General features: G+C 55.7%; 1 protein-coding gene across 1 annotated transcript in view; it reads left to right on the forward strand.

Annotated features, from left to right (window-relative positions):
* The window catches only part of GRK5 (G protein-coupled receptor kinase 5), a 187,297-nt gene that overhangs the window by 140,572 nt on the left and 23,361 nt on the right, over positions 1 to 23,364 (forward strand). Inside the window, exons 4-5 of the mRNA XM_069459844.1 lie at positions 3,136 to 3,213; positions 22,913 to 23,013. Of these exons, the coding sequence (XP_069315945.1) occupies positions 3,136 to 3,213; positions 22,913 to 23,013 (179 nt within the window). The remainder of the gene's footprint in view (positions 1 to 3,135; positions 3,214 to 22,912; positions 23,014 to 23,364) is intronic.

Below are 23,364 nucleotides of genomic sequence, written 5' to 3' on the forward strand. Positions count from 1 at the left end.
GGCAGAGCAGCAGGGAGGACCCTGTGAGTCCCCTCTGTTGTGGGGGACAGGGAAGAGGCGTATGCCCTCTCTGGTCACCTCGTGTAGGTGGGGTTCGCAGGGACGGTCCTTGTGTGTGGTTTACCTCTCTTCATTGAAGTCATATCTGGCTGCCATCTCCCAAGTCAAATCCAATTGTCAGATTCTGGGTTCTTGGCACGAACTCTTATTCCAGCTTACGTTTTCTGATTTAAGCTGGTTGAAGCTTTTGTCTCACTACCTGGGCGAGGGTGTTCCCAGAGCAGTGGTGTCTGGGTCGCCAGCCTGGAGGAGTGTGATCCGCCTGGTGTGCTGCCCATGCAGCCCAGCGCCGTGGGGCCCTCGCTAGGTGGCTTCTCAGGCCTCGTCCCCCACCAGCCCCTGCCCCTTGTAGGGTCATTGTGGAGACAGGGCCTGTCACTCCAGGTGACTTAATCAGCACGGAAAGGAGGGCTGGAGGCCTTCCATCGGTTTTCCGCCTCCCAACACAAATGTTCTCCGAGCGGTGGCCTGGCATGGACTCCTCAGAGAAAGGCCCTTTGATCCTGGCTGGGGAGGCCTGTCCCCGCGTGCTCCCAGCTGCCTCCCTGTGGACCTGCGCGCCCATCCGCCCGCTGGGCCTCTGCTGGGAGGCAGCTGACCTGAAAGGGGTGTTATTTTTTTAATGCGGGTTTTAGTACCGAGAACAAGAATATTTTCAGCCTGGTTATTGAGGCTGATTAGTGAGCCCCAGACCTCCACTAGGTTAAATAGAGCCGCCTTCACAGATGTATTTTGGGACAGTGCAAATCCAGCGTTCCGCATGGGATTGAGTTACCCCAAACGGTGGTCGGCCCTGTGCCCAGGGCCCGGGCCCTGCAAAGCAGCCCGGCTACATTCCCGTGGTGCCAGACCACGAGGCGGGGTGTCCAGGGGCAGCGGGACACTGGGCGCCTCTCTCCTCACCCTGGAAGAGGGCAGCAGTCGGCCCTGGAGCGCGGGACGACGCCACCGCGGCTCCATCACTTGCCAGCTGTGCTGTGTCTTCCCCAGTTATTTGGCCTCTCAGAGCCTCAGTTTTTTCGTCTGCAAATTGGGAATAATAATACTTATCACGTAAGACGAGCCTAGAATCACTACTCCATATGGGGTGTGCATGTGCGCGAGCGTGTGTGTCAGTTTCAGAGGATCGTCGGGGAACACAGAGGAAACAACAGGAAAAAGTCAAGAAGAAGGAGCCACCTTCTCTCCTCAAGGCATCTCAAGAAACCATCAGTCAAATCAAAGTATCAAGAGACCCTCAGTCCCTCAATGCCCACCTTGAGGGTGGGGAGGAATTGTCCCCTGGAGAGAGAGGCTCAGACCGGGTGGCCCCGTGGGAGTCCGGAGGCTGATCCCCCAGTCCTGGCCCTGCTGGTGCCGACAGCTGTGACTTGGGCAGGTCCTTTGCTTCTCTGAGCCTTGGTGTTCGGCCCCGTAAAATGAGGGGTTGGATTCCTTCCAGAATCACCGTCCTGTAGCCCTGGGATCCAGATGATTGTAGTTCATGTTTCTCCCTTGGAGAAAATGGCTGGATCTTGGCTGTCCATTAGAAGAGAGACAGCAAGACCAGGAAACTCGCTCACTTAGGATGGAAATGTACCTGCACCTCCGTGGGTACCACCTGTGCTCCCCTTTTTCTGGCCTAGGGAGGACTCGGACCCCAGACACTGATCTGTGGGGTTTCCTCGGACCCGGCGAGGGGCCGGGTGTCTCTGCACAGCGGGATGCTGAGGGGAGTTTGGGTCCATCTGGGCTGGTGTCATTTCCTCTGTCTGTTTTGAAAGAGCTGCACTTTTGGGCTGAGGCTGACAAATCCTTGGGTGGTAGATTTTGAAATGGTTATGAACAATTTGCAATTAGTTCCTTTGTCTAAAGGAGAAAGGCAAGCTCACTCAGACTTCTTGTTAGCTCAAGGCCTTTCATCCACTTGGCAAGGGTGTCGGATGGGAGTGAAGGGGCCCCTCTTGGGTCTGGTGTTTGGAGGCCTCACTTCTTTAGAGCTCGGGCCCCGCTGGCTTGGCTGGCTATCTGGAGGCCTAAGTTCCTTGGTGGTGTTGAGAAGGAGCTCTGGGCTTGGAAGTTCAAGTCCCAGCCCTGCCACCTCCAGCTGCTTGACCCTGGGCAGGTCCCTTTCCACTGCGGGTGGGACGGCGGCCCCTGTCCTCCCGTGTCACTGCCCTGATTCTTTTGAGGTTCAGATTTGAACATCTAAAAAATCTTTGTATGTTTGCTTTGAAAACCAAAGGCATCCGTGTTATCGTTTGCCCTTGCAAGGTGTCATATCACAATGGTGGTGATTAGGCAGCTGTTTATTATTGAGTATTTATAATGTGCCAGGCACTGCCTGGCAGGGGTGGGGAACCCGCGGCTTTCTGATTTCAAGACTGTGCTTTTTTAAGTACCAAAGGAAGCAAGAAAAGCTTCATCTTTCTCTGCTGCGTCCCTTTTAATAAAAGGATTTGTTCTGTAAAATTTGGATTCAGTCAAAAGGCTGCACTTAAGGACCTAGGAGGCCACATTTTGCCTTAATACCACAGGTCCCCTACCCCTGAAGTTTATCACTTCTGTCTGTACAGTCGCCCCATACGTAGGTGCTGGTCTCATCTGCATTTTATAGAGAAGTTAAGCAACTTGCCTAAGGTCACGCAGCTTGCAAGGTCTGAGTGACTTAACGCAGCCTCTCAGTGGCCTTGCAGTTTGGTGGCCTGTTATTTTCCAGTGGTTTCTTTTGATTCATCTACGTCGGTGGTCCTCATCCCCAGCTGCCCAGATGCTGGTCCTCATGGCCCACTGGGGAGGGGCCGAGCATCAGCGTTTGCTCGGTGCTCCGGGTGATTCTGACGTGCAGTCACGAGCAGAGCCGCTGTCCCGAGAACCAGGGTCCACGGGGGAGTGCAGAGCAGCGTGGGCTGGACATCTGGGCTCCTCGGCCTGGTCTTCTCCCCTCTCTGGGCCTCAGTTTCCTGCCCTGTAGATGGAAGGGATTGGTCAGGTGGCCTCTAGGGGCGTTTCTTCAGGGGCTCTAGGAGCTCTCTGGTTCTGTAACTATAGGGATCTCGTGAGCAAATCTGTTATTGTTTTTTTCTCCTGTTCTAGGCAGAATATGAAGTTACTCCAGATGAAAAACTGGGAGAAAAAGGGAAGGAAATTATGACCAAGTTCTTCGCCCCAAAGGTAAGAGGCCTCCCAAGCCCCACAGCAGGAGGCACAGGAGGCTGTATCCAGGAGTGTGAACCCCGGGTCCACGCCAGGCCGTGCAGGGGGCTCAGTGTCAGGCTGGTGGCTGCAGTAGTCTCCTGGGATGCATAATTCTCATCTTCCCCCAGAGACTGCCCAAGCCTGGCAGGGCCAAGAGGTGGATGGTCCAGGCCAGGCCTGGGGTCAAGGACAGGAAGCCTGCTTCTTGGAGCCTAGCTCCCTCCAAGAGTCCCCCTACTGCCCACTGTCCACGCACAAGTATTTGTGGCAGGACGGGTGGAGGCCTGGCCACGGTGCGGATGGCAAATGCCCAGAAGAAAGGGCGTAGCAGGGTGATTCTAAGAAGCCGGCGTGGAGGGGAAGGGGGGTCCCAGACATCAGTCCCACCCCTCCCGCACCTCCTGCACCGCATTTGGCCCTTGTCGTCAAGCATATCTGCATATCTCCTTTATCTGCAGTTGGCTGGTGGCCATGTCCCTCATGGGCAGAGCCCAGCCTCACACCCAGAGGCATTGCTCTTTGTCACGTCCTGCTCCGCACGGCCTGCTGGACGCCTTCACTAAAGCACACACGACACTTGTCATCACCTCGCTGCTTCCCCTTGCTGTTTCTCCACTTCTGCTTCCATCGTAATCACAAACGTCTCTGAATGTGAACTGCAAACACCCCCAGTCCTTTTGCACATTTCAGAAATGACAGGATGAATGCTCATAGCACCTCCAGACGCAGACCAGGGCCCGCTCACTCCAGGCAAGGCGTGGCTCTGGGCAGGCATAGCTGCCCGCACCGTCTGTGGGGCCCTGGGGCAGCGAGGCTCTGCTGTCTTCTAGATATGGCCTGTTGGTGTCTGTGACATCTGAGCAGGGTCTCTGTTCACCCACAGTCACAGCCAGTGGCATAATGATGGGGCTGTAGGTGGATGTATTTTTTATCTCTGGCCGCCACTCAAAATGGTGTGAGCACCCTAGGCATAAACAGGCCCACCTTGGCCAGGCCTCCACCTGTCCTGCCACAAACGCTTGGGTGTGGACAATGTGCAGTCCCGAGCTCAGAGGGGCGTAAGTGCCAGAGGCATGAGGATAACAGCTCCCTGGCTGAGCTGCCTCGGTGGGCCAGGCACCTCCGGACGTTATCTCTGGCGGTTCCAGCATCCACCAGAGAGAGCCCTGTTTATGGACAGGCTGCCGAGGCCCACAGGAGTGAGTCACCTGCGAGGGCTGCTCGGCTGCTGGTCTTCAGCTGCCTCTGTGAGAGCATTGCCCTGCTGTGGCTCAGCTCGGCCGGGTCCAGCTCTCCTTCCACACCCACTTTAGCGCTGCCCTGTTTAGGACGTGTGTCCCTCCAAACAATGGCAACTAGCGTGTATTGAGGACCCGTCGTGTCAGGCACACCTCCCGTTGCTGTCACTGCAGGATGCAGATTGCACTGGCTCCGTCTTACGGATGAGGAGGGGGAGGCTCGACGAGCTGTCTCATCTCAGGCCACAGAGCTGGGAAGTGGTGGACCCAGGATTTGAACCCCAGTCTGGGTGATTCTGAAGCCCTGGCTGTGTCACCTGGAGTGCGGTCTTCCCTGCCCCACCCCTTCCCTGCCCTCCGCCATCTGCCAGCCTGGCTGTAACCTGCGATGAGGGTGCTGATCTGCTCGACCCCACTGGCTAGGTGGGCTCTTTGGGCTGCCGCTGGGGACAGCTGCCCTCTCTCACTCCCATGGGTAGCCTCGTCCGGAAGCCTCTGCTGGCAGACCCTGCTCTGGGCCTCCAGGCCTTCCTCCTCTGCTCGGCGCTGCCTCAGTCTCCTGGAGGGACGGGGCCCAGACTCCCCCTCGGCTCACACGGTTTTACAAGTGCCTCGGAGCTTGCCAACATTTTTTCCTTAAGTACTCCTCAATTTTTAAATTTTAAGCCACACCATATGTTATGGCCCAGGGGCCTGGGGGAGGTGGCCGGTCTGTGCCTTGTGTCAACTGTTTTCCTACAGTAAGTTCTGCACGGCCTCCCAGTCCTCCCCTAGTGGCTCGCTCAGGAGCCAGTGTTCTCAGCGCCGCAGGTGCCCCGGGTGCCGGGAGCAAGGGCCAGGCGAGGAGCTGAGTTAGTAGCTGAGGTCCCGGCAGCAGCTCTGAGGCCTTTGAACAACCCCTAGAGTCACTGTCCCCAAACCTAGACCGTCCTTGCCTTGGGCCCCTCCTCAGTGTGCAGCTCCTGTGTCTCAGCTCTGAACAGTTTTGCAAAGGACAGGCCGTAGGACACCGATCAGTGAGAGGCTCTGTGAGAAAGGCCTCCATGGTCAGTTACGTGTGGGCGACACTGCGTGCCGTGTCTCCCTGGGTAAAGAGTCACACAGCATGTGAGCATATTGAAGGCTCTGAGAAGTCTCTTCAAACCCTCACCTGAAGCCTCCCTCCCAAGAGGCAAAGCCCGCACTTGACACGCTGCCCCCAATCCTGCATCCCCTGCCTACACACGGCCAGCTTTGCTTTGGGGGTGTTGGAGGACACCAGCCTAGGGTGGGCTCTGGAAGGGGTTGAGGGCCGCGGAAAGCTCACGGAAAGGCAGCAGAGGGCAGCAAGGAGAAGGTGAGCTTTAGGATCAGGTAGACCCGGTTCAAAGCCAGATGTGGCTTCTTTTGGCTGCATGGCCTTGGGAAAGTTGCTTAACCTCTCAGTGCCTCAGGCTCCTCACTGCAAGGGGGAGGTGGTGGCAAGGATCCCAGATAAAGCCAGCAAGGATACAGCTCGGTAGCTGGTGCGTGTCAGACACCCGGTCGGCAGTGAATGTCACCTGCCTGTCCCCTCCCTTCTCTGTGCTTTCACAGTCAGGCTGTCAAAGGAGGCAATCGTGCAGACCTGGCCTTCCCAGCTGTGGAGCTGTGAGAGGCCAAGGAGGGGCCTGGGGGCCGCCGGCCACAGAGGGCTGGACATGGAGGGTGGTCTCCTGCAAAGGCAGTGTGTCCGTCAGGGTGCTTAATACTAGCTGCCACAACAAACAAGCCCCCAAATCCCAGGGGCTTCACACAGCAAAGGTCTCTTTCTTTCCCGTCATGATCTGATTGGGCCATCAGCTCTTCTGGGTCCTTCTCCACGGGTGACTCAGGGATCCTGGCTGCTTTTGTGGCTCCACCACCTTGAACATGTTGTCTCATGGTCACTGCCAAGGGGAAGGGAGGGATGAAGGAGGGACACGAGCCTTAACTGCCTTGACCCGGAAGCGACGTGTGACACTTCCTCTCGCAGTGCATTGGCCAGGATGAAGGCGGGGAACGTGGAGAAGCGTGTGGAACACCGGGGAGGGGGAGCACCCAGTACCTCGTCCTCCTGCACGCTCATTCCTCAGCCCCCGGCGGGAAACCGTGTCTGTGCGCAGGCCAGTCTCCAGTGCTGGTTACACAGCCCTGAGCGTCTCAGGTTTGTCAGCCCAGAGGAGCTGGCCAGAGGGCGCCACGGTCACATGGGACGTGTGTGCTGGGCTCTGCGGAGATCTGGGCAGCTCACCTTCCAGTTACCTGCAGACCAGAGGTGGTACAGGTGGACAGGTGTTCAGGGGAGGGGATGGCCACTGTGAGCTGGCATGAACCAGAAAATTCTTAATTATGATAATAATAATGCGGACAGTAGTATATGTCATCCATCACTACAGACTTCAGTTTTTAAAATACCAGCTTTATTGCAATCTAATTGTCACACCACAGAACTCACCTTTTTAAAGTGTATAATTCAGTGGTTTTTTTTAAAATATGCAAAGTCATGTCACTATCACCAGTATATGATTCGGGGGCATTTTAGCACCCCAGGAAGAAGCTGTCATACCCGTTAGCAGTCACTCCCTATTCCCCTGTCCTCCTAGCCCCTGGCCACCTCTAGCCTACTTTCTGTCTCCAGGTCTACTGTAGACATTTCATATAAATGGAATATCATATAATATGTGGCCTTCTGTGACTGGCTTCTTTCACAGCGTGATGTTTTCAGAGTTCGTCCACGTTCAGCCTGCGTCGCACTTCGTTGCTTTTCGTGGCTGAGTACTGTTCCACTGTAGGGCTGTGCCAGTTTGTCCATCTGCCCGTCAGCCGATGGGCATGTGGGTGCTCCTGCTTTTTGGCTACTATGAATAATGCTGCTATGAACATTCACGCACAAGTTTTTGTGTAGTCGTATGTTTTCATTTCATACTTAGGAGTGGAATTGTTGGGTCACATGGCAACTCTGTGTTTAAACTTTCGAGGAGCTGCCAGGCTGTTTCTCCAAGCACTGCACATTTTTAAATGCCCATCAGCAGTGTCTGAAGCCTCCAGTTTCTCCGCATTCTTATCAATACTTGTTATTTTCTGTCTTTTTAATTTTACCCATCCTAGTGGGTGTGAAATGGTGTCTTGGTGTGGTTTTAATTTGCAATTCCATAATGACTAATAATGTTGAACATCTTTTCATGTGCTTATTGGCCATTTGTACATCTTCTTTGGGAAATGTCTATTCACATCTGTTGTCCATTTTTAAGTTGGGTTGTTAGTCTTTTTAATATTGAGTTGTGAGGGTTCTTTATACAAGTCCGTTATCGAATCTATGATTTGCAAATGTGTTCTCCCATTCTGTGGGTTGTCTTTTCACTTTCTTGATGGTGTCCTTTGAAGCATGAAGGTTTTTAATTTTAGTGAAATTCTGACTTCATTTTTGATTTTTACTTTTAAATGACTTGTTTTTACTTTGTGATATCTGTCTCTGTAAGAAGGCCTCAGTTCTTTAGGGAGTGGACCATGTGTGGAGACAAGGTAAAAAAAATCTTGTGCACCTTTACCCACATGACCCAGTCTTCCTTTCGAGAACAGGAGCCCCATTGCCTGTTGACAAGACCAGAGCCAGGCCTGGTCCTTTACAAACATTCCACCCCTTCCCTCCCCTGGGGACATGACAGCAAGCGCCAGGCTTTGAGCCCTTCCGTGTCCATCCCTGCACTGGTATCTGACAGACCTGTGCTTGGATCTTCCTAGCAAACTCCCAAAATGGGTATTAGTGTACCCATTTTACAGATCAGGTAACGGAGGTTTGGGAAGAGAAGATGCTGGGCCAGAATGCTGGAGCCCCTGAACGACCTGCTCCAGCAGCGTCATTTGTAGGACATTCTGATGTGGTTCATTGTAACTGGGCCCTTGGGCAACCGTGTGCATCTTTACAGTGGAACTGCCCCGCCCTAATTACTAAGCCTGGCAGGCGGTACCCAGTCGCAATGTGGTTCTGTTAGGGAGTATCAGCAGGTTTCAGAGAAAGCTCAAACCTGACAGGTGGTCCTCCCAGAAACACCTGCACATTGTTCTTCCTGGACAATGGGGTGCGCAGGTGGGCTGGGGCAGGCTCTGACTAACTGGCACGGCATTCTTCTAGGGGATGCTGGGAAGGCCCTAGTGCAGGCAGCTCTTGGAGCACATTTCTTGCCAAAGGTCTGCAGGTGGGATATTGTTCTCCAGGCCCTCCATAGATAATGACAGAGTAAGACAGGGAAGTGCATTCTCATCAGGGGGGAAGTTACCCATCCACCAGTGCTTCTGCACAAAAGAAATCTATTCCTAGTGCTTGTTTGGCTCTCCAGAGAGCATCCACCTTTTATAAAGAGCTTAAATAAAAGGAAATTGTAATTATTCCAAGTTCCCTCCTTCTCTGGCCTCTGGTTGACTGCATCACCTTCCTGGTGCCCTCCTATCCCCACCCAGGCACCAGCACCCGGAGTCCAGGGAAGCCCAGGAAGGCTGGTTCTCAGCTCCTCGGCCTTGGAGTGGCCAGTTGGCATCACCCATTGTCCTCAGGACCACGTGGAACCCCAGTCCTGCCACCTTCCGGCTATGCATCCTTGGAGCCTTAGTTTCCCCATCTGAGTATGGGGTTGATGACAATGGTCCTCATCTTGGCTTATGGCCACCAGATATTCTCATAGCACCTTCATGGTTTTTGCCATATTTGCAGACTACCTTTATAGTTATCTACATAACTTTGTCCTTAAAATAACTCATCTTTTCACTTAAATGAGTTTTAAAAAGAATCCTTGTATCAGGAACATGCCTGCAAAACCAGCGTTGATTTGTCATACGTAAAGATAACTGGAGAAATTGGTATTAAATCCAAGCTAAACACTCTCTTGCCTGCCTAAGGCTCTGAGCCGAGCCAGGGCAGGCAGCACAGGCGGCCCGTGGGGTTGGAGGGGCGCCTGGGCCGTGCACCTGGCTTTTCCAGCTTCCTGCCACAGCCCTGCAAAGAGACTCAAGGGCGGAAGAGGATTGAAAAGAAAACTGGAGAAAGGGACATCCTGGAGTTTTCTTAGGCAGCAGCAGTGAGGGGCGGGGGATGGGCCTCTTCCTCTTCCACTTTTGGGAGCAGCAGAGAGAAGAATTCACAAGAAATCAAGCCACATTTGTGCTTACTAGTTGTCCTGGGCAAGACAGAAGGAAGTTAGCATTAATTGAGCAACTATTGCATGCCTGGAACTTCGCACCCCATGCTTTACTAAGTCCTCATAAGAGCTATCTGAAATGACAAGAAATGGTGGGTGGCAGCACCCAGGGAAATCTCAGGGCTACCCAGTTCAGGGCCTTGCACAAATTTTTATCTATAGATTCCCAGTGTGCAAACAGGAAGAAACATCTGCTGTAGTTGACTAGGCTGGGGTCTGGACCTCCCTTTCTCCTCCCTCCCCCTCCTTAGGCTCTGACTGTGAGGAGACCATTTAGGGTTCCATGGAACCCAGTCTGAAAACCACTGAGCTAAGCCAAACTCCTCATCTCCTAGATTAAGAAACGGAGGCCCAGACAGGGACTGGACCCCCACAGCACACAGGTTGGAAGAGGAATGTCTCTCACTGGGCTTTCCACACCCCTGTGCTGGAAACATGGAGAGAAGGCCTCTGGCTTGGTTTTCCTCTTCCTGCCGTGGCTGGCTCGCAACTGGGCTTGGGTTCCTCCAGGCTCTTACTCTTTGGGCCACTAAAGTGTCTAAATGCTGAGACGTTTGTAGAGTCTGAGCAAAGGCGAGAAGGCGGCTGGTGCCAGATGGGCCACCATGCAAGCACTGAATCATTAACTCTGACACTCCTTTACTGAGGGTGGGTTTTAATGGGGGAGGTGGGAGAAAGTCACCCTCATTTAGCACCTACTGTATGCTACATGCTTTACACCTTCAGCTCCTTCCATCTTCATGAGGGTCCTGTGTAGTAGACACAATTATCCCGATTTTGCCCTGGGCGGTCAAAGTCCTTAAGCTGGTAATCGTGCAACTGAGAGAATTGAAGACAGGGCCCGAAGCAGATGCCTGTGTGCAGATGTCCACAGCAGCATCATCCGTGATGGCCAAGAGATGGCAGCAGCCCACGTGTCCGTCCACAGATGGACGCATCGGCAAACTGGTCTATCCGTACGGTGTGATGATGTTCAGCCTCACAAAGAAATGAAGTGCCCACGACACATGCCCCAGCGTGGATGAACCCTGAAGACATTATTCTAAGTGAAAGAAGCCAGGCATCAAAGGCCACGTATTGTATGATTCCATTTCTAGGATGTGTCTTGAAAAGGCAAATCCACAGAGACATGAAATAAATTAGAGGTTACCAGGGGGCTGGTGGGAGACAGGGAGACAGGGAATGGGGAGTTCTTGCTTAATAGGTAGAGTGTCCATTTGGGGTGATGAAAATTTTTGGAAAAAGATAGTGGTAATGGTTGATATGATGAATGCAGTTAATGCCACTGAATGGTACACTTGAAAAATTGTTAAAACGAGGCCGGGTGCGGTGGCTCACGCCTGTAATCCCAGCACTTTGGGAAGCCAAGGTGGGAGGATCGCTCGAGGCCGGGTATTTGAGACCAGCCTGGCCATCCGAGTTGGTCCACAAAAGAAAAAAAATTAGCCAGGTGTGGTGAGCAACAGAGCAAGACCCCATCTCTAAAAAAAAAATGGCTAAAATGGTGAATTTTATGTTACGTATCTTTTACCACAACAAAAGAAAACGAAAAGAAAGGAAGAATGAAGCGGGGCTCTACCCCGGTCTGTCCAGTGCTGAGCCTGTGTCGATGCCGCCTCTGTGTTGTCTGCTGAAAAGTGACCCAAAGACAAAGATTCCCCCGAATCAGCTTCCCTGTGTAGCAAGAGGCACATGGCCGGATGGGTGAGTGAGCCCAGGAGGCGAGGTGGCACTGACGCCCGTAGGATGTGCCTGCCGGCTGGTCCCCTCCTGGGCCCTGTCCAGCTCCTGGCCCCAACCCTGGGCCTCGCCTTCCCCTTTGCACTGTGTCGGTAGCATTTCCTCCCGTCACAGGCTCCCTGGGCAGCATGCTTACTACTGCGTACTTGCCCTTCAGACAGACACCCGCCCCACAGCCGGCCTTTCCTGGAAAACAGATTGTCTTAGCTCACAGCCCAGTTTTGTTTCGGCCCCTCCTGACAACCTTGAGGCTGCTGTGCCCAGCTGAGGCTCCTCACGGCAGGCCAGAGAGGGCCCATCCAGGTCCTTTTCCTTTCTCTCAACCTTCCAGGTCAGAAAATTGGATGTTCCTTTGATGCTGGTGGAGCCGGCTCTGCCTCTGACCCGTTCTGTGTGTGTATAGTATTTCCTGCCTAGAATTCCTCTCTTTGCAGTGGCTGGGGACAGGGAAATCAGCCGCCGCCCTGCTCTGTCTTGGGTGCAGCGACGCTGGTGCCCGTGGTGGCTGTGCTCAGCTGACTCACTGTGTGGCCCCACAGGCCCTCCCCATCTGTGGGTCTTGGGCAGAGACATGACATCACGTGGTGGGGGGGGGGGTTCGGTTGAATTCCCCCACCTGGATCTTAGGAGATTCCTGACCCTCCTTCATTTCCCAGCCCCGTGGAATGAATTCTTCACTGGAGAAAAATCCAACACGATTTCAGATTGAAGCTGGTTTGGAAGTGGTGGAGTGGGTTTTCTGGAAGACAGAAGGTCGGCTGGCCCAGCCCTTGCCTCTCATGCACAGAGAATGGGGGACAGTCCCTGCGGTGAGCCTTCCGCACCCCAGCCCGTGGGGCCGAGCTCCACGAGTGAGTTACCTGCACGTGGCTGTGCTGGCCCCGAGGGAGCTGGCTGCATGCAAACCACTGGCCAGGAACAATCCCACTTCTGTTCCTGCAGCGGCCCCGGGTCCTGCGAGCCCCTGTGTGCGCGGCCTGTGTAAACAGCGTGTCATCTCCTGTTGCACACTTTGGGGCCACAGGTCACGACCAGGGATTATCAAATTGACAGAGCTCAGCTGGCCCCTCGTTCACGTCCGGGCACATCACATTTTGTTAATTATCGTCTTTTGCTTTTGACGCAAAGAGTCGAGGTCTGGGTCAGGGTCACTGTGTATTTTCCTTTCATTCTCATTAAAGTCGCTCAGCTCTCAGGGCCTCTGGTTAAATTCTACTGGTGTCTAAAGATGTCCTCTCTCACTTTCCAACCCCTAAGAGTCCTTCATCCTGATTTCTCTGAAGCCACTTGAACAACAAAGGAAATGTGGGTCAAGGTCTCTCCAGCTCAGTCTGCTTCCCCTTCTTGAAGGGCGGTGGCTACTTCCCAAAGGCTGTGTTTCTCCATCTTGCTGGCCCAGGGAACGCACCAAACTGGGACCCGGGGTGGCCAGCTCAGCAGGGCACCACGAAGGGGCTGGAACCCACCCCCCAGCCCTGAGGCAAGGCTTAAAGTTGTCCAGAAAAGTGGATTCTTTCAGAGCTCAGTCTTCTTGGAAGAATTCCCAGTGCACAAACGCCATGAGTCAAAGGACAGGTGGGTCCCCCCCACTGGCTGGCCAAACCCCCCTCACCCTTTGAACCTTGGTCAAACCTTTGGTGGCCTCATGTCTGATGAGGCCACCTCCGTGAGGGATCCCTCCTGGGGGCTGAGAGGCCACCCCGCATTCAGCAGCCCACAGCCCTCGCCAGCCTTGACTTCCTGCCACCAGCCAGCTGAGTCGGTCTGTGAGGTCCTCGGGACAGGGCTCATGACCTGGGCACAGAATGGATGCTCGGGGGACCTGGGTGGCCGATGGATTGACTCACTCGGACCTTGGCCGGAGAAGCTTTCCGACTGGTCACAGCAGTCACCCCACCTCTACCTCTGCTCTCAAAGACCACTCCCAGCCCTGGAAATCTGGCCTGGTGGGATAACCAGCTATCCCCAGGGTCAGCACCAAAGAGGTACAAGAGATGGTCATCCAAAGAGTTAAGGAGGTTTCCAGAGTGGTGCTGTGTGTCCACGCCGTGTTGGGGTCGTGGGCCTTGCGTGGGATGCTGGCGACTTCCAAGCACCGCGTCACAGTGTGGTTCCTCCCTTTCCCTCCACCAGCCCCACAAAGCTCCCTCCAGAGAGTGCCGTGCGTCCCTCAGGCTGGGTCTTTGGGCTCTTCATCAAGGAAGGATAAGGATGGCAGATCGGGCGCCATCTTCCCAGAGGCTTGTTTGCCATCAGAGGTGGGGCGGGGGGGGGGGAGATTCCAGAAGGCCCCTCTGAGACTGAGGGCTGTGCCTGGGTGGAACAAGGGAAGATCCAGGATTTTTGGCAGGGGAAGACCAAAGCTTAAATAACTTGGGGGGGCTTAAATAACTTCTAATCTTTAAGAAAAAGATTAGAGCATTAGGTACAAAAGCAATGTTGAGAATGAGAAAAGAAATCCCTTTTCATCTGCGATCCCAATTTCTGGAGGTGCTTCTGTAGAAACGTCTCCCCATTGAGACCTGGCCCCCTCCGCCCACCTAGCGTACTCCGCAAGTGAAGCCCTACAGTTGACGCTTCCCCGGCTTCACGCTCAGTCTGCTTCTGATTGGAGCCTGGGCCTGCCTTGGTGGACAGCGGTGACCTAAAAGGCGGCCCAGTGAGTTACCCGAGAGGGGAGACTTGTCATGTTTCCAGCCACCCTCTGCCTGTCCGGCCGTGTCTCTGCCCAGTGGCACTGTGCCTGGCACGTGCAGTCCATCACCTGGGCTCCCAACGAGGACACTCAGTGAGGCGCTGGGGGGCTGTGGCCAAGAGCTCCGGGACGTTGGCGTCAGACCCAGAGCGGAGGGAACGACAGCGCACAGCTCTTTGCTCACGCGCGTGTGGCTGGGCTGATTTATTGTCTCCCCAGTGACCCAGAAAACAAAGCCCTGCCTTCTTCCTCCGGTCTGTTCTTGTCTGGGGCTCGGGGATCGTGTCTCCCGCCTGGCCACGGCCCGAGGGAGGAACCGCTCCAGACGGACGTGAGGGCCGACGGCAGTGGCTGTTCCACATGGCACTGAAGGTTTTGATTAAAAAGGTGGAAGAATGGTGCTTTTTCTTCCTGTCAGCCAGACCTTAAATCAACCCTCAAGTGAGGAAACACTCCACAGCGGCCGCTCAGCGAACTTTCTCCCTTTCTCTCTGGTTCTGATTGTATACGCGTGTTTAATTGCAAGCCAGGAGTCGGGGTTGGAAGGAGCCCCGTTTGCCTGCCACCTCCTGCTTTCTTCACCCCAGCCCCCGCCCCGAGTCTCGGGAGAGGAGCCAGCCAGCTTGTGGGGGGAGGAAGCAACTGGGAAGTTCCTGGCCGCGGGGGGTGTTTGGAGGGCCCTCCTAGCACCTGGCTTAAGCCCCGGAATTTACAGATGGCGAATTCGTCTGGATCCTTGGTGGCAAGTGGCAGATAATTACCTCCCAGTTGCTCAAACAAAGGGGGAAATTACTGGAAAGATGGAGGGAGGGGGTTCTCTCCTATGATCAAATGAAACCATGAGAGGGCGTGGCAGTACCTGGGCTGCGGAACCCCGAAACCAGAGCGCTTCTCCCAGCGGCAGCTCCAGGGTGTCCCCCAGCTAGCAGCTGCCACGCCGCCAGCCCACAGTCCCTGCCTGAGATCGGCAGGGCCCCTCAATCCAGTTCCAATTGCGAAAATTCCATAGAAGTGTGATCTGCTCAGCTTGTCACAAAGGCAGCAGGTAGAGCAGATGATCCATGGGGGTACGTTGATGGACAGACCCCTCATCCCCACCATGAATGTGCACACACGTATTTATTCAGCAGGTGTGCTGAGCACCTGCTGTATGCAGGGCCGTCGCCAGTTCATTTCAGCACAGTGGAGTGGAGACATTACAGGTTTTAGAGCCAGACAGGAGTGGATTTGGATCTTGGGTCCAGCCCTTGCCTACAGTCTGTCTACAAGGATTTATGGAACACTCAGAGCACCCCAAGCGCTGCACTTGATTCTGATGAGACAGGAATGAAACAACATTCCTGCCCTTCACAGAGTTCTCTAAGGCCCAGTTTCCACATCTGGACACTGGAACAATAAGCCCCACGTCACAGCATTGCTCTGGAGGACAGAGGATAAATTTGTGGGGAAGCCCACCTTGAGGGCCCAGCACATGCTGTTCTCTGCTCAGGACCGGCCCCTCTCCCAGGCGCCCACCGCTGCCTCCAGCCCTGGCTGCTGCTGGAGGCCGGACTCCCACCCCTGCCCCCGCCCACGGCCAGGCTTCCCGTAGCTGACGCAGATCCCCTCGTGGAGGGTCAAGGGGCGGCCAGGGTATGGTTGTGGGAGTGTCCTGCCCCATTCCCATCCTGGAGGAGAAATGGGGGTGGCCCCCCAAGAAACTGCTGCTTCCACCCTGGTATGGGCAGGACAAGGCAGCCCCTTGTATGGAAGGAAGGGGACCCCCTGGACCCCCTTTCTTCCAGAGAGTCTTGCCTCTCTCCTGCTCAACTTTTCCTGAAAGCTGAGTCTGTCCACACTGGGAAATTGCAAATAGTTTACATGGGGAATGTCAGCTGCCCACATACGAAAATATACACATCATTAAGCCTAAGTGCTTGCGTCTGTAGATAGAGCGGACAGTCTCCTGGCCTGACCTTTTGTCCACTGACTGAACCACGCTAATGAGTGCTGATCTGCTCGGTGGGATGTTTTCGTGTGTTGAAGTGAAGCATATGTTGGACATCAGCCTCTGTGTGTCGGGGGGGTACACAATGACAGCACTATACAAACAGCATTTGTCAAGATACACAGAGCCCACTGTACCTCCTTCTCCAGCCCCCATGGGCCTCCAAGGAGGGCTTGCTCTTCAAGGCCAAAGTCACATCCTCGTGTACTAGGCAGGCATATGGCGTCCTTGGAGGACAGGCTGGTGCTCAGGGATAAGACTCTGGCTAGGTTGCCTATCTTTGCTCCCAGGCCAGCTGTGTGACCTTGGGGAAGTTACTTTTGTTCTGAGCCTATTTCTGCACCTGTAAAGTGGGAGAGTAATAATAAAACCTACATTGAGAGGATTAAACATTAAACCCACGTACAGGTCCTAGGACCTGGCACATAGCAAGTGGGTGCTCAAGAAATGGCAGTGATGATGACAGTGATTGTGCGAGTTGTCACTGGGCGGAGGCATTGAGTGGAAGGTCCTGCCTGCTCAAGGGGTCGTACTGGAAGCAGATCCTGAAGACTGGGTGGGACGTGGACGTGCCATGCTGGGGTGGGAAGGACTCCTTCCAGGGGGACAAGCAGAGGCCCAGCAGGGAAAGCCGGAGCTTGCCCAGGAAACAGCCAGCATGGGGCCAGAGCACGGGGAGCTGAGGGCAGACGGGAGAAGCAGGTTAGAAAGGGTGTTTGGGGCCAGGTCCTGTAGGCAGTGGGGCTGTCAGTGCTGCATGGTGCAGAAAAACCCCCTTGGGGGCCACTGTCAAATGCAAGAGCAAATGGTAGCTGAGACCTGTGAGAGGCCTGCTGGATAGTGCAAGCAGAAGAAACTTCTCGAAACCAGGGCAGTGAGGTGGGGATGGAGAGGAGGTGGTGGGTGGGAGAGATACCAGGGCTGAGATCGCTGCATGTGTGTCCCCATCTGTGAAATGGGCACAAGTTGGTTTTGAGTGCAGCTGAGGAGGCCACAGCTATGTCCTTCCCGGACAGCTGGCCCAGGACACCTGGTTTAGGGCTCGTGCAGCTCAGATCCACTCCCCGAATTCAGGTGCTGATTCTGGCTGCACCGCAGGCCAGCATGCAACTTGGAGGGGTACCTTCTCTCAGTTTCCCCCCATCTGTGCCATGAGCAGGTTGAAGGGCTTAGCCCTGAGGGGTCTCCCCTGGAGAGCCCTCTGTGATGTCTGCCTCCTCCGCCCATCTCGGCTCCTGACTCTCTAAACAAGCATGTGTTCCAGAAAGCTCCGAGAGCCTCACCGGCAGCACAGGAGGTGTAGAGGGTGGCTCTGAATTGGCCTTCACGGCCCTTCAGTCACGCTCCAGCCCTGGGTGCCCCCAAGGACACCAGCCGTGCTCAGCCGATCCCATGTCCACTCTGACATCCTGAAACATGAGACTTTGGAGCCGGGAGATGCTTCGGGAACAAGAGCATCAGACATCTGGAGCTTCTCGATGACACAGGGAATGGTGTCCCTTCCCCCTGCCAGGCATTCGTGGTACAGAGGGAGACAGCAGTGCCGGGGGCGATGGCAGTGGCCTTGGCGATGTCATCCTCAGGGCTGATGACTCGGCATTCGGTGGCTGCCCCGGAGGAGGGTCTCCCGAGAGATGGCAGCAGCCCCTGCCAGCCGTTCCCGCTGCTTTTCCGCGGTCTAGAGGAGCCTTTCCGCCTCTGTGCGGCACCTTCCTTCTGCCCCGCACTTGCTCCAGCTTCTCTCCACCTGTGCGAGCCCTGCCTCTCTTCGCAAGCCGGGGCTTGCCCTACCCCTCCGGGCTCCGTCCCAAGTGGCTCTCTCCTTCCCCTCTGCTCTTACGGCAAAGGCCGCGCCCCTCCGGTCCAAGATCACTCACCTGGGAGTTATTTGAGGTGTGCCCGCTGGCTCCCTGCTCTTTGGGGACAGGGAGACTGGTCTCCCCATGGGTGTCTCCCAGCCAGGCTGTGCCCTGAAGTCGCATAGGGGTGCAATGGCGCCATCTTGTGGGCTGACTGCTCCGCGGGCCGTGGCCAGAGAGGCAGAGGCAGGGCTGAGGCTGGGCTGGCAGCCTGCCCTTGGGTGACTCGAGAGTCCCTCTCTCTGTAAAGTCACTGCGGGCGGGCATTTGAGCATCGGAGGGGGGCCTTGGGTGTGGTGGGTGATCCCTACTGGCGTCCTGGATTGAGAGCTGAGCACGGTACCCGTCAGCGTGGCCTCTGTGCCTTCCTCCCAGCCTGCCTCCGTGCCTGAGATACCGCGGATGATTCCAGCTTCGGTGAAGCACAGGGGCTCTTGCGAAGCTGTGGTTATGACCTGGGCGGTGTGAGGCATTGAGCATTTGCCATACTAAGGGACGCTGGGAGAGGGTTAGCCTTTCTGTATGTCACCTCCGTTAGCCAGCAAGTCACCCCAAACCACCGTAAATCCACTGTACAAATGCAGCTTCAGGACACGCCCCTAACTCTTCCACCCCGCCAGACCACCACCCGGACTGTCTCCTCTTTAGACATTCCAAGGCCTCCCATGTGTTGAGTCATTCCTGGTCATCAAAACGTCATCAATACCAAGCCTGAATATTGCAGAGGTTTCTGTTCTGATGCAGCAGAAGATGAGAAAAGTCTGAGGGGGCCTGTTGGAGTTTAGGGTCACAGCAGGGGAGGACACGTGGGATGAGGACAAATGGAGGAGAGGGGCTTAGAAAGGTATGAAGGCCACCCTGGGCCCTCGCATCCATTTTGGGGGGCCTGCCCTGCTTGTTCAAAGTGGCGTGGAGGGCTTTTCTCAGTGTACTGCAGCGCCCCGGAAAACACCCCCTGCAGGCTGCATCTGTTGCTGCCTGAAAAGGTCCATTCTGGTTAACACGCACATCACGAGCTGCCGGGGTCTCTAGAACTGGTGGCGCAAGCAGCAGGAACAGCAGAGCAGGTCCTGGCTGGAGGGAGGAGGTGGTGAGAAGGAGTAAGTAGTCAGGGCTTCCAGGGCAGAGTCTCGGACCCCTACCATGTGCCGGGTCTGTCCCACCCGCGGGAACTGCGGCGGCCCTGGCCCCATCTGAGTGGGGCCCCAGGTTCCTGTGGTGCAGGACGTGGACTCCAGGCCAATTTCTCATCCGGGGGCGGACAGGGGCGGGGTGGGGGGGCAGTGGAGCAGGTTCTTTCCCCTCCCGGTGAAGGGAGCTGCATCCAGAGGCACAGACCCAGGGAGCAGGCGAAGTGCCCCGTGCGTGGTGCCACCTCCTGCATCTGCAGCTGCAGTGGGGAAGAGAAGGAGAGGGTCCTTCAGAGAGGGGCCAGGGGGAGGTCCCAGCATGCCAGGCAGCCCACAGGCCCTCAAGGCAGCCAAGAGAGACGGCGCTCTGGCCAGCACCCCAGGCATACGCGGCAGTGTCCCCAAGGCCTGTCTTGCTCTCTGAAGCTGTCCAGGAGAGCCGACCACGGACCCTCCTCCAGGGCAGCAGGTTGTCATCAGAGTGGACTTTCAGGCAGGACCAGGTGGGCGTGTCACACAGGTTGGCCAGCTGGTTCACTTCAGCCACCCAAGACCGTCGAGAATCGGTGGGAATTCACAGTGGGGCCCCTGGAGCAGAGAAACCCTGTCCCAACCCTTCCTGCAGCCCTTGGAAGCCGTGCCACGGCCACAAGCCAGTTTCGTGCCTTTCGAAGGAACCTTGGTGCCTAAATCTACACTGTTGTGTTAAAGTCAAGGTCTGCAGCTAGGGCCATTTGAGGAAACCATCTGGTGACCAAAGAAGTAAAGCACTATTGGCCTGAGGTGGTCCCAGGCCCCTGGGAAATTTTACCGAAGACCACCACCAAGACCCCTTCTCCTGACCGCCTTCACCCCTGCAGATGTCCACAGGCCTGGAGGCCCTCTCCCCTGGGTACCTGTTTGATTAGAAATTGGAGGGACATCTTTGATGAAGAGCATGGCCTTGTCCTTTCTCCCCACTCTGACCCTCAGCTTCATCCCAGAGGGACAGTCTCTGCTAGGGGGAGCCGCAGCACTGCCCAGCCACAGCTCTCCCGACACGTGGAGTGGCGGTTGCATTTCTGCCCAGAGCCCCCCTGGCCTGTAGGGTGCACCCCCCTTCCCCAGCGAGCCCCACAGGCCTTCTGAGACCAGAAGGGATTCGCCTCCTGGAGAGGGCTGGGAAACCGCGGGGACTAAGGCCTTCGGGACCCAGAGGGTGGATCGCGGGTGCTGGCGGCCCTTTTCCTTACGCGGCACCTCAGATCTGTCACGCAGGCTGTGGGGCCATCTCACAGGGCCTCTCTTTGCTGTCGACTTCTCTGAACACCCTCCTGTCCACTGACGCAAACAGCAGCGTCTGACTGCAGCACCCGCTGAGCACCTGCTCGCCCCTCACCCTCCTGGCGGGCGTGGGCTTCAGTTCCAGACTGACACTGGCCAGTGGCTTCTTGTTCTCTTCTTATTGGCAAAGGTGTCCCTCCCTGGAGGGACTTGAAAGGGGATTTGGTTGGAATCGCTTAACTTCTTCAAGTGGAGCCAAATGCATTATTATCTGCTCATTAACTCCCTTGTTAGGGCTTTGCCTGTGGGCAGAGCCCTGCTGCCAGCCAAGCCAAAGAAGTGTGACTTCATGCACACAGCTGGGTCACTGTGGACCCTGGGCAGCCCCTCCCATCCTGCCTGCTGAGGGAGGTGGCCAGTGAGGGGCAGGAGGCCTGGGGCCAAATTCCACTTCACCTCTGACTCCATCTGCCACGGAGCCTTTCCCAGACGGGCGTAGCCATCTCCCCTTCTCCGAGCTGCCTCACCTGCCTCTGCTGCAGGACCAGCAGCGCCCTGGTTCTCACACTGGGCTCCGTGGGGCCCCAGAGACTAAGGTCACACTTCAGGGGCCTTCTAAGGTGATGAGAGGGGGCACAGGTAGCCCAGACAGCTCACCCCCTCCAGCCAAATCTTACTCAGGCATCGCCCAACCTGGGTTCATATCCTTTCCCAGTCACTTATTGGCTGGGTGACCTTGGAGAAATTGCTTAACCTTTCTGAACCTCAGTTTCCTCCTCTGCAAAATGGGCATCGTAATAATACCTACCTCAGAGAGCCATAATGGAGATGGAATGACACAATACCCTTGAGGCGTTTGGCACAGTACCTGACCACAGTTAGCCTTCAATATATGTAAACCGTGGTTTCCAATTAAATTATTTTTGTAGGTTTTAAATATTGGGTCAATGGATAAGTTTCACCCAGAGGAGAAGCACAACAGCGAACATCTTTTCTGCATAAGTTAGGGCCAGCACTCTACAGGTTGCTTTTCTGTGTCTCGTTCATCAAGTTTTTAGTGTGGAGAGGGAGGGACGGTTCAAAGCAGAGTGGGACAGATGGTGGAGGGGGGCTGCCACCACCCAGGATAGCTGATGGCGACCGTGGAGATGTGCTGGAGCCTGCTGGTTGGGGTTCGTGGCTTTGCCTGCACTTGGATGGGCGGCATTTACCATCACGACGCACCCACACCTGAGGCCCCCCACCCCAAGGAGCTGGAGCCTCCCAGGCCAGGCTCAGGAGGGGACCCTGAGGGCAGGGCTGAACCTGCAGAGAGGGCCGGGTCCAGGAAAGAAATCAGGAAGGAAGGAAGGGATTTGGGCATTCAGAACCCTGGGGAACAGAAAATGAGCCACTGATTTCATTCACCAGGGACTCGCCAGCTGCTGCCGCTGGGGCTCCTCCTCCACCCCCCCGGGATCGAACCCCCCACAGAAACCGCCCAGCGGACTTAGCAATGTAATCAGCCCCATAGTCGCATTTCAATAGCTGGGAAGAGAAAGCAAGCCTTTCAGATCTCAGCATCCTTTGGGGAGAAAGATGTGTCTACGCCCGTCTTTCTGAGCCCACTCCCAGCAATTTTCTCAATTATCCCTGTAATTTATTAAAAACCCATCTCGAAGCCCAGCTGGTGAGTCAGCCCCTGGGGACAGCTGGTGGCGGGTGATTAGGGGGAAGGGGAGGGGTGGGAGAGGCTTGCCCTGGGTGGAGCTGCCTTCTGCCTGTCCCTGCACCTTCTGGATGTAGCTGCTGCCCCTGGGTGGGACGGAGAAACTCCTGGAACTGTCCTTTCAAACTTGAAATAGTCAGGCCAGCAGCTTAACCTAGAAGGAGAATGACAGTGGTGACTTATTTCACGCTTGCTGCTCCATGCCAGGGTCTGGGCCAAACGCTTTATCTGAAGGTTTCATTGAATCATTCGGGGAGAAATTATTTCTGATCATCTCGCTGATAAGAGTGAGGCTGAGCAGTTAAGACCAAGGTCCCACAGCTACAAGCAGCAGATCTGGGATTTGAACCCAGCTCCACACCTGTGTGCACACAGCGCCTGACCGTGCCCCCCTCCGCCCCCACGGAGTCTTCTGTGCCCTTTTGCCCATTCCAAATGGGCTGTTCATCTTCACATTTGCCCTTGGAGGAAACAGGCCCAGAGTGGCCAAGGGACGTCACCAAGCTTGGTGGGGACTTGCTGATGAGCTGGGCCACGTTGCACCACTCCTCACAGTTGTGGGCACTGGCGCACCTTGTCGGTTCTGATCATGGGCCTCAGGACCGTCATCATCAATGTTATGCAGATGAAGAGTGAGGCTCAGAGGAGCCAAGTGGCCTCCAGGAGGTCACACAGCCTGTAAGTGGCAGAGCCAGTCTCACCCTGAGTCCGGCCTCATTCCTAACCTTCCAGCCCAGCCACCTCCGGCACCACTGAACAGGGTTGACTCAGCCCAGGGCAGGTGTGGGCGGGAGGGCGGCCGGCACTCTCAGTGTGTGCACTGCTCCTCCCTCCTCGCTGACCCCCTTCCTTCCTGCTTCCAGTCCCCAGTCTTCATCGCCCAAGTCGGCCGAGACCTGGTCTCCCAGACGGAGGAGAAGCTCCTGCAGAGGCCGTGCAAAGAACTCTTTTCTGCCTGTGCACAGTAAGTGCCCAGCCCACCTGGCCTGCCCTGGCCGGGCCCTGCCGCCTGGAGAGGGGCTGCCCCTGGCCCTCCAGCTAGCAGCCGGGGGCACGGGGGCATGTCTTCAGTGCCCGAGGGCCCCGGCCAAGCTACCCAACTGTTTGTATACTTCCCATGAAGGGGAAAAGATACCAGGGTGCCAAGTCCAAAGAAAACATCTGCTTCAAAGGGTGTTGAAAGCAAGTGGCTCTCCAGGCTGTTGAGACAGAGGAATGTGCAAAAATTTGACCCTGCCTGGTGGTTTGGAATCCTTCCCAGGCCCCCCGACCCCCACCACTGCCACCAGCCAGAGCCGGTGGGGCCAGTGCAGGA

The sequence above is a fragment of the Eulemur rufifrons genome, chromosome 28 (assembly GCF_041146395.1).
Source record: "Eulemur rufifrons isolate Redbay chromosome 28, OSU_ERuf_1, whole genome shotgun sequence".
Classification (NCBI taxonomy): Eukaryota; Metazoa; Chordata; class Mammalia; order Primates; family Lemuridae; genus Eulemur; species Eulemur rufifrons.